At 57.2% G+C, this 10,130-nt stretch overlaps 3 protein-coding genes across 5 annotated transcripts in view; all 3 read left to right on the forward strand.

Annotated features, from left to right (window-relative positions):
• The first annotated feature begins 39 nt into the window (after window positions 1–39).
• LCAT (lecithin-cholesterol acyltransferase) lies at window positions 40–3,433 on the forward strand. 3 transcript variants are annotated; one of them, XM_008567291.1, is made up of 6 exons: window positions 40–337; window positions 1,067–1,223; window positions 1,303–1,418; window positions 1,503–1,598; window positions 1,684–1,908; window positions 2,837–3,433. In XM_008567291.1, the coding sequence occupies exons 1-6, from the start codon at window positions 184–186 to the stop codon at window positions 3,409–3,411; spliced, it is 1,323 nt and encodes a 440-aa protein (XP_008565513.1). In that variant the 5' UTR covers window positions 40–183; the 3' UTR covers window positions 3,412–3,433. The 3 variants fall into 3 exon arrangements, with proteins under 3 accessions (XP_008565513.1, XP_008565507.1, XP_008565520.1); XM_008567285.1 differs by having other exon boundaries at window positions 1,303–1,598; XM_008567298.1 differs by lacking the exons at window positions 1,303–1,418; window positions 1,503–1,598 and having other exon boundaries at window positions 1,670–1,908.
• Window positions 3,434–4,897: 1,464 nt separating this feature from the next.
• On the forward strand, window positions 4,898–7,406 carry PSMB10 (proteasome (prosome, macropain) subunit, beta type, 10). The gene is made up of 8 exons (XM_008567259.1): window positions 4,898–5,071; window positions 5,284–5,371; window positions 5,460–5,557; window positions 5,656–5,796; window positions 6,049–6,164; window positions 6,279–6,337; window positions 6,978–7,129; window positions 7,228–7,406. The coding sequence occupies exons 1-8, from the start codon at window positions 5,016–5,018 to the stop codon at window positions 7,337–7,339; spliced, it is 822 nt and encodes a 273-aa protein (XP_008565481.1). The 5' UTR covers window positions 4,898–5,015; the 3' UTR covers window positions 7,340–7,406.
• A 2,070-nt stretch (window positions 7,407–9,476) lies between these two features.
• CTRL (chymotrypsin-like) overlaps window positions 9,477–10,130 on the forward strand; it is a 3,008-nt gene continuing 2,354 nt past the window's right edge. Inside the window, 1 exon segment of the mRNA XM_008567249.1 lies at window positions 9,477–9,528. Within this exon segment, the coding sequence (XP_008565471.1) occupies window positions 9,477–9,528 (52 nt within the window).

Here is a 10,130-nt window from a genome sequence, read left to right on the forward strand (position 1 = left end):
GGAAGAGGCGGAACTGAACTCAGGCCCAGAGCTGGCTCCCTGAGGCTGTGCCCCTTTCCGGCAATCTCTGGCCACCCCCATTGGCCAGTCTGTCCCTCCCACTGTTCCTGGGGCCCCTCCCACCCCCACACCAGATAAGGCCGGCTGGGACTGCTTCATCTGGCCGTAGACACTAGGGCTGGAATGGGGCCGCCTGGCTCCCCATGGCAGTGGGGTCTGCTGCTGCTGGGGCTACTGCCCCCCCCTGCTGCTCCCTTCTGGCTCCTCAATGTGCTCTTCCCCCCGCACACCACGCCCAAGGCTGAGCTCAGTAACCACACACGGCCCGTCATCCTCGGTAAGCCCCCATTAGGCCCTTGACGCACCAGGCCCAGACTTTGAGCCTGGGCCCCAGCCCCGGGTAGCAGACCTGGCCAAGGCCCTTCTGCCCCTGCATTAGCCCTGATACCTGCTCTGGGTGGGGAGGTGCCAGAGGCTTGTTCTGCAGAGAGATGACGCCCTTCCTACCACACTAGTCCTGTGTTTCTTGAGTTGTCTACTGCAGGGGGTGCAGTGGGGGGACAGTCTGCCTAATGTCTTGGCCAGGGTGTCACAAGCTGTGGTCAGCTGCAGCCACACCAGATCCTGGACTAAGCCCAACCACTCCTTCCTTGGTCCCCACCCCACCGAGGGCAAGATGCTCAGCCCAGGGCAGGAGAGCAGGAGAGGCCCATCAAGGCCTGCCCCCTCCTCCTAGGCCCACCCCCATTCCCCCATACCTATTTGTTTTCACCCTGGACTTTGACAATAGTGGAGCTCCAGGCTGGATGTTTGCTGGGCAGGGGCAGGGGTCAGTGGCCTTGGCCCCTGTACTTCGCTGCCTGAGGGGAGCCTGGGCTTTGGGCTGATGCAGGGACAGTAGAAGGGCAGGTGTGATCAGAAGGAGAAGATAAGTATCCTTTGTCCTTGGGGGTTGAAGGTATGGGAGATGGAGGGGGGGCTGGTCACTGCAGTGTGTAGAGGTGAGACTGGGTTAGTGGTCACGGGGGAAGTCCAAGGAGTCCAGAGTGAGTGCTGGTGCCTGCAGTGCCTGGTTGCCTGGGGAATCAGCTGGAAGCCAAGCTGGATAAACCGGATGTAGTGAACTGGATGTGCTACCGCAAGACAGAGGACTTCTTCACCATCTGGCTGGATCTCAATATGTTTCTACCCTTTGGGGTGGACTGTTGGATCGATAACACCAGGTAAGTGCCATGTCCCCTGCCCATGCCCCCCACACACTGCCCCTTGGTTACTGGCTGCTAAACGTCCCACTGCCCCCAGGGTTGTCTACAACCGCAGCTCTGGGCGTGTATCTAACGCCCCTGGTGTACAGATCCGTGTCCCTGGCTTTGGAAAGACCTACTCTGTTGAGTACTTGGACAGCCACAAGCTGGCAGGTGTGTGTCCTGGGGGAAAGGGCAGGGGCTCCAGGCTATGGTGGGACATGGCCAGAGCTCCCAACGCTGCCTCCTCCCTCACAGGTTACATGCACACGCTGGTGCAGAATCTGGTCAACAATGGGTATGTGCGGGATGAGACAGTGCGGGCTGCCCCCTATGACTGGCGGCTGGAGCCCAGTGAGTGTCTCTTCAGATGATGGGCTTGGGGCGGGGCATGTGGCCCCTGACCCCAACTGCCCTGATCCCAGGCATCCACCTGCAGGCCAGCAGGAGGAGTACTACCAGAAGCTCGCTGGGCTGGTGGAGGAGATGCACGCTACTTACAGGAAGCCTGTTTTCCTCATCGGGCACAGCCTTGGCTGCCTGCACTTGCTCTATTTCTTGCTGCGCCAGCCCCAGTCCTGGAAGGACCACTTCATTGATGGCTTCATCTCTCTTGGGGCTCCCTGGGGTGGCTCCATCAAGCCCATGCTGGTCTTGGCCTCAGGTGAGAGGGCCCCCTGTTGTGGGGTTGGGTTGTGGAATGAAGCTGACCATGGGTCTGCCCTCACTCCAGCTTCTCACGGTATCCACTGGGATGTTGTCTACCACCTGTGGAGTATGCCCACTGTCATTGGGCCCCTAAGGCAATGACCCTTGCCTAGACCGTTAGGGTGGCTCCTTCCAGAGTCTGCGTTAGTGATGACTAAGAAGTAAACACAGGAAGTGAATGCCAGCAATCTGATTCAACCTGAGGGTTGTTCCTGTAGCCCCACGTCCTGCCCTCCTGCTTTCAGCTACCTCCCACTCCCAGGAGCCCCTTTGCCCAGGGATCTGCCTTACTGAGGACGAATCTGACAAATCCAGGGTCAGACCCTAGGAGGCCCTCTTGCCCTTCCCTGAGGAGTGACACCAGGGACCCAGCTCTGACACAGCTACCATCTATTGATCATCTACTATATGCTGGGCATAGCCAGACTCAGCCTTCTCCCTAGGAGTCTACCAGTCTGGTGAGGAAAACACTCATCAGACTATACTAATGAATGTCAAACATAGGCACCATCTCATTTCATCCCTCCCAGAGTACAACTCTGACCCCTCTGCAGCACAGGTCACACATAGATGCCCAAGGTGGAACAGCCAGCACCACGGCCTCCCATTCACACACAAACCCCCATCCTCAGGAAGCCCCTCCCTGCCTGCCTTTTGAGGCCCTAAAGCTCTGTGCTGTGGAGGTGCTATCAGGACTTCTCACTTAATAAGCCCACAGTAGGCACCTGCTGAACACCAGGCCTGCTCTAGTCTCTGGCTTGGAGTCTGTATCTGGATTTGGCAGAGACAAGATTAAGCATCCAGTTGCACTTACACTGGGGCAAAGCTGTGGGTCAGGGATAGCCAGGCCTGGCTCCCGGTCCCACCTTGCTCCATATCCACAGGGGACAACCAGGGCATCCCGATCATGTCCAGCATCAAGCTGAGAGAGGAACAGCGCATAACAACAGCTTCCCCCTGGATGTTTCCTTCTTCACAGGCGTGGCCTGAGGACCACGTGTTCATTTCCACTCCCACCTTCAACTACACAGGCCGTGACTTCCAACGCTTCTTTGCCGACCTGCACTTTGAGGAAGGCTGGTACATGTGGCTACAGTCACGTGACCTGCTGGCAGGCCTCCCAGCACCTGGTGTGGAAGTGTACTGTCTGTATGGCGTGGGCCTTCCCACACCCCACACCTACATCTATGACCATGGCTTCCCTTACACAGACCCTGTGGATGTGCTTTATGAGGACGGTGATAACACAGTGGCCACACGCAGCACTGAGCTCTGTGGCCGCTGGCAGGGCCGCCAGCCACAGCCTGTGCACCTGCTGCCCTTACATGGGACACAGCACCTCAACATGGTTTTCAGCAACCAGACACTCGAGCACATCAATGCCATCCTGCTAGGTGCCTACCGCCATGGTACCCCTGCATCCGCAGCTGTCAGCCCAGGGCCCTTGCCCCCTGAATAAAGACCTGCCTTCGCTACTGTAACCCCTGACATGTGTGTTGTAGGTTGAGAGGGAGGCACTAGAGTCCCCACACCAGGTTTCACTCATCACCAACCACAGGCCCAGTGCTCTGTGGAGCATGAGGCAGAATGAGGGATTGAACTGGCACCCTGACAGGTGTGGCTTCCCTCTCCTGGTTGAGCTATTTAGATAGCCTGCCCCATGCCTGCCTCTGTGCTGGGCATGGTGACTAAAGCCAGCTGCAGCCGCAGCTGTGGGATGGGGGCACAGGGAGAGGAGGATCTGAGCTATTCCTCTCAGCTCACAAAAGGGCAGGTGAGATGGGGCCTTTTGAGTGCTGGATGGGTGACAGAAACACCAGACTTTAGAATCTGGGAGTGGCAGTCATTAATCAGATATTTCACTAATGAAGGTATAATTATTAAAGAAGCCACGCTACATGCTCTGAGAGAAAAGTTTAGGGAGGAGCAAAATCCTGAGCCTTGTGGGTCAGAGAAGGCTTCCCAGAGGAGGTGGTGCCTACACTGAGGTCAGAGGGATGAGAAGGGTAATGGCCAGTTAAAGATGGGTTTGAGGGTTTCCAACTAACCGATCACAACCAGTTACAGATTTCTTTGTTCCTTCTTCACTCCCACTGCTTCATTTGACAAGCCTTAAAAAAAAAAAAAAGAAAGAAAGGTTTGAACCTAAGAGCAGTGTGCAGCTGCTGAAGGGAAAGAGTGTAATTGGATTTCCAATCTAGAAAGACCCCCTCTCTGCAGGGTAGAATGTAGCCTGTGGAGGGCAGAGGGTGAAGGAAGTATGGGGTAGTCAGAGAGGCCAGTGCAATATCCAGGTGAAAGAGGATGCCAGCTACAACTAGAAGTAGTTAGGAGATAGATGTGTACAGATAAGAGATTATTTGGGAGGTGAAATAAGCCTTGGCCATGGGTAGAGCTCAGCATCCCTCCAGGCCACTAGATGGACAGCCACGGTGACCCTCTTCAGAGAAGGAAGATGACACCTGAGACAGGGAAGATGGAAGAACCAGTATCAGTGTGGCTGAGGACTAAGCCTCAGTGTTGGAGGTTTTGGGGAGGGGGAAAAAGCAACAAAAGGGGCAAGAGGTGGGAGAAGGGTGACAAAGGACAAAAGTCAGCCATGCCCGATGCTGTTGGGAGACCAGTAAGCATGCAGAGACCTAGCCAATGGTCTGACTGACAGCTTTAGGGCATTGGGACTCGAGGCCAGAGTTGGAGTTTGGGTACGAGGGCTGGGGGCTCAGACTGGAAGGGGGAGGAAGAGCTGAGCAAGGGCCACAAGGAAGGCATCTTCCCTCTGTCTACTCAGACAGCAGACTCAGGGAGCAGCAAGGAGGGCCTGGTGAGAACGTCACCCCTTTCCCAAACTGCTTAGGAGCAGAGGTTAAGGTGAAAGTGAAAGAGAAAATGTAGAAAGCAGCCATCAGCCTCTGAGGAAGGGTGAAAGCGAAAGCGGGAAACGACAGGAAACAGACGTGGAGACCAACAAAGGCCGAGGCTGAGGCCTTTCTCGCTCCCCGCTGGCCCCACTCGTCTGACCGACCCATCGACCCCTGACCCCTAATCCGCCCTGACTGTCCCGAGATGCTGAAGCCAGCGCTGGAGCCCCGTGGAGGCTTCTCCTTCGAGAACTGCCAGAGGTGAAGTGGGGAGAGTTAGTCTCAAGCGGCCTATGCCCCACTGTGGGCCTTTTTTCTTGGCTGGGGCATAGGGGTGGAGGAGCGTGTGTTGGGAGACTTAGGTTCCAGGCTTACCCCGGGAGATGAGGGACCCCGGGACGGGGCTGGGCCATGCGACAGGGCTCTGGAAGCAGAACTGAAACCGGACCCCCCCCAACCCCCTCATTTTTCAGAAACGCATCCTTGGAACGCGTCCTCCCGGGGCTTCGAGTCCCTCATGCACGCAAGACCGGGACCACCATCGCGGGCCTTGTATTCCGAGTGAGCAGGAGTGAGGGACTGGGGGGGCCACAGGGATGGCGGGGAGAATGGGGCGGGCACTAAGGCAGCGACCCCTCCCCCTTCCCAGGACGGGGTCATCCTGGGCGCGGATACGCGGGCCACTAACGATTCGGTTGTGGCGGACAAGAGCTGCGAGAAGATCCACTTCATCGCCCCCAAAATCTAGTAAGAATCGGTTCCCGCACGCAAGAACCGCCCTTCGTTGCCACCCCGGTCCCCGCGCATCCTAGCCCTGCCCACACCGACCCTCCCTTCGCCCTCAGCTGCTGTGGGGCTGGAGTAGCCGCGGACGCCGAGATGACCACGCGGATGGTGGCGTCTAACATGGAGCTACACACGCTGTCCACGGGCCGCGAGCCCCGCGTGGCCACTGTCACGCGCATCCTGCGCCAAACGCTGTTCCGGTGCGGGGTCAGGGCTAAGACGTCCCTGGGAGGGGTCATTGTCGGGAGGGCGGAGCTGATAGGAGGTGGGACGTGGAAAGGGGCGAGGCTGCGGCGTGCCGGGAGACCGGAAGAGACCGGCCTAAGAGAAGGCGGGCGACAGGAAGGGGATGGAGTGCTCGGTCACAGGAAGGGGCGGGGCGGGCCCAGGGGCGTCGCCGTAGGGGCGGGGCTTGTGTCTCATTTGAGGCTCACCACGCCCCCCGCGAACAGGTACCGGGGCCACGTGGGGGCGTCGCTGATCGTGGGGGGCGTAGACGTGACCGGGCCGCAGCTCTACGGCGTGCACCCCCACGGCTCCTACAGCCGTCTGCCCTTCACGGCTCTGGGTGAGCGCTTCCGCCCCTTCCCCACGAACCCCATCCCTGTGACTCTGGTCTCACATTTGTTCCTCGGACGGGGCGTCATGCAGCTGACCTCAGAAGCCCCCCTCTTGCCTGCAGGTTCCGGCCAGGACGCAGCCCTGGCGGTGCTGGAGGACCGGTTCCAGCCGAACATGATGGTGAGAGACCTTTCCCCCCCACTACGTGGTCATTGGTGGTAACTGTAGCCGAGAGCTGGGGGAGCGAAGAGGGACCCTGGCCCAGTATGGAGGTCGGGCTTCTCGGGGGAGGTTACGACTGAGTAGAGACTGAGGGGTGAGTGGAGTGAGGGTGAAGTGCGGTCCCGACAGACCACCCTCTAGCGTACCAAAGCGTGGACGACTGAGAGAAGTAGAAGCTCATGGAGGGTCGTTTGGAGCCCGAGGGTGGAGGGAAAGGCCGGTGGGGTTCTATATAGAGTTCTGGAGTCTGGGTTTTGTTTGGGGTGGGGTGGAAGAGGGTGACGGCGGCTAAGGCTCAGAGAGAAACGCAGTGAGCCGGTGGATTGCGGGCCAGGAGCAGATTGTTTGGGTGGGCAGGCCGTTGGAAGAGGGGCCACGAGTGTAAGTGGCTCTGAGAAGTTTGTGAAGAGAAGGGCAGTGGGCGGAGGGAACACTGGGCATGGGAGAGAGGGAGGCAGAGACCAGGGGAGGGGAGTTTGGGATGGAGGGGGAGAGAGGAGGTTGGGTGTGAGCAAATGGTAAATAGCCTGGGCTTCCAGATTAACAAAATCCCCAACCAGAGGGTCTATTAGGCCTCACACACACACCACCACCACAGCTGGAGGCTGCGCAGGAGCTGCTGGTAGAAGCGATCACCGCAGGGATCCTGGGTGACCTGGGCTCTGGGGGCAATGTGGATGCATGTGTGATCACCAGGACTGGCGCCAAGCTGCTGCGGACACTAAGTTCACCCACAGAGCCTGTGGAGAGGTAGGAGCAGGGGAAACGTGGGGAGGGGGGGTTGCTGCAAGAAGAGGATGGGCCACACGATGGACCCATGTTGAGAGGTTGTCCCTCCTCCCACCTAGGCCCGGCCACTACCGCTTTGTGCCTGGAACCACAGCTGTTCTGACCCAGGCAGTGAAACCACTGAATCTGGAGCTACTGGAGGAAACTGTGCAGGCCATGGAAGTGGAGTGAAGTGGGCTGAGGCTTAGAGATAGGAACAAGGGGGAATAAATCCTGAAAATAAAAACCCCTAAACAGATGGCTGTGTCATTTTTGAGAGCGAGGCAGGCAGCCAGCAGGGCTCTGTGGCTAAGGTATCCCTGCAGGGGCCACTGACTCCTACAGCTCCAGTGTCTGGCCTAAGAGGTGCCCTCAGCCATCACCTCAGGCGTCAATCTCCCCCTACATAGCCCTAGCCAGCATTGCAGGCTTAAGGTGGAAAGCCCCCAGGGTGTCTCCCACTTCCTCTGACTCCACACTACAGTGGCTCTCCCCACCCCCACTTGCCTGTCTTGCTTTTGCCCTCTAGTCCTCTGGGGACTGTTGTAAAAACCAAGAGATCCCAAGTTCTACCCCTAGAGCCTTTCTCTGGCTCATCAGTGGCCCAGAACAAGCCCACACCTCTCAGTCAAGCCCCTCATGGGCCCCACTGAGGGCCAAAGTGCTGATAGGGGAGCTGCTTCCTAAATCCAAGGACAAGTTCTCACAGTTCTCACATCTGACACCCATCAGATGACCAGGCACACCTGAGCTGCTTACACACAACTGAGCTTCTGTCTGCACATGCTGGGCTATGAGTAGGGAGACTGACTCCAAGTTTTCTGGGCTGATAGGAGTTACAGGACTCATGGGGAGGGATGACATATTTAGCCAACAAACCTTTGTTGAGCACTCACTGAGTGCCATGCCCAGGTGCTGGGTGCTGGTAAGAGCATCCTCCCCTCAGAGAGAATGGCTGAGCTCCGCTGGAGCTTCAGAACTGTTAGGGAGAGTCTGCCCAGCTTCTAAGGAGGAGATATCCTTCTGGGCTTGATATCCCAGGGCCCCTGATTGTGCTTTCCCCCCAACATTTTATTATGAAAGATTTTAAATTATAATAGAAAAGTGGAAAGAATTGTACATTGAATACCTATCTATCCACCACAGACTTTACAATTAGTGTTTTGTTATATTTGCTTTACCATATATCTATCCATCCATACATCAATTCATCTCATTTTTTTGACTGATGTGTTCTTGAATCATTCAAAGCCCTCACACCTCTGGAAGGAAGCCAGCCAACCCACCCGTTGCAACTTTGCACATAGGGTATCTTCTCTCCCTTGGTTCAAGCTCATCAGGGAGCTCAATGATGAATGGGCTGTAGACACCAGGGGCTTGCCCATGGGAGCCCCAAGGCCTGGAGGCTGTCAGATTTGACGTCCATCACCCCTCCACCCACAGCCTCAGTCCAGGGTCTGCCAGTCACTGAGGGTTCACACTTTTTTTTTTTTTTTCCTTTTTTTGTCTTTGTTTTTTACTGACCGGCAACGGGATTGCAACCCTCGGTGTTGCGCCCACACCGCGCTCAGCCAGTGAGCGGGAACCAGTCTCCACATGGGATCCGAACCCTCGGCAGGAGTGCCACCGCGCTCCCAAGCGGCGCACTCTCCAGTGTGCCACCGGGTCGGCCCGAGGGTTCACACTTTACCCTTCTTGTGCCAGGCCCTTCACAAGCATCATCTCATCACTCAGAGTGTGGGCTTCAGAGCCAGACAGATGAGGGTTTGTGTGCAAGCCCACCACATGCTGGTGGGAGAGTCACCATCTCTCTGAGCAAACCTGAGACTCCTGTACCAAACCAATGAAATCACAGAGATGATGTCTGTTAACTGGCCACATGGCCATGGCCCTCCACAGCAGAGCTGGCCTGAGCTGGCCATTCCCTATGCCAGTCAGCACACCACTGGATGCTGAGAGACTGAGAGTCTGGTGCCCCTGATAGCACTGGGAGACTTCCCTGATCCCAGCCACTAAGTTGTCTCTAGAGACCTAATTTAACCATATGTCCTTGGTACCCAGTGCTCAACACTTGGGATGTGAGGTGGTTCAGGGAGCCAATCAGAAGCCAGGCTTTGGGGGGAGGTGGAGGAGGTGAGAGCCTCACACCTGGGTTCTGCCTGTTAAGTCCAGGCCCGGGTCAGGAGACATAGGCCTAAAGAGACTCTCCTCCTGACTGGACTGTGGGAGGAGGCTGAGCCTATACACCTGGCCTGGCCTCAGGCCTGGGACTTTGGCTCAAGAATGAGAAAACCCATAAAACCCAGCTGTTAACCTCATACCTGCCACAATGCTGCTGCTCAACCTCACCCTTAGCCTGGTCCTCCTCAGCTCCTCCTGGGGTGAGTGGGCCAGGGCCATTCCTGACTGAACAGCCGTGGGACAACCCAGCTTCCAGCATCAGTTCAGGGGCCCTGGGAAGGTGCCAGGCTGGCTAGAAGAGAAGCAGGTGGACAGAGTGGTCAAAGGAAAAAGGATGTGCCAGGCCAGGGGAGCAGGAACAGGCCTGCAGGGCCGGGAGAGGGCAAGAGGTGCTGGAGGCGTCTCACAACCAGGACAGGAGCTTGAGCCAGGTCTTGGAGCACGGGAGGGTTTAGGAAGCTGAGAAGTAAAGGTTGGACATGTAGTTTAGGAAGACCTTTCCAGCAACATGAAGCCTGGAGGGGGAGAGAGGCCAGGGAGGAGACTGTCTCAGAGGTCAGGGAGAAAAGTGTCCTGGGCTAGAGGACAGGGGTGGAGCTGGGGAATGGCGGGGACCAGGTTGGAGAGAGAGGAGGGAGAACAGACAGGACTTGAGGGTCGGTTGGATGGGCATAACCAAGATAGCTGTGGAGGCCCAGAAAGTGCTCAGGGGAAGAAAGGATAGTGACAAGCCCCCTGGATTTGCAGCCCTCGGGTGCATAGCCAGGAGTACCCAGGGGACGGAGGTGGGGGAAGGTGGGCG

The sequence above is a fragment of the Galeopterus variegatus genome, unplaced genomic scaffold, assembly GCF_000696425.1.
Source record: "Galeopterus variegatus unplaced genomic scaffold, G_variegatus-3.0.2 Scaffold18, whole genome shotgun sequence".
NCBI lineage: Eukaryota > Metazoa > Chordata > Mammalia > Dermoptera > Cynocephalidae > Galeopterus > Galeopterus variegatus.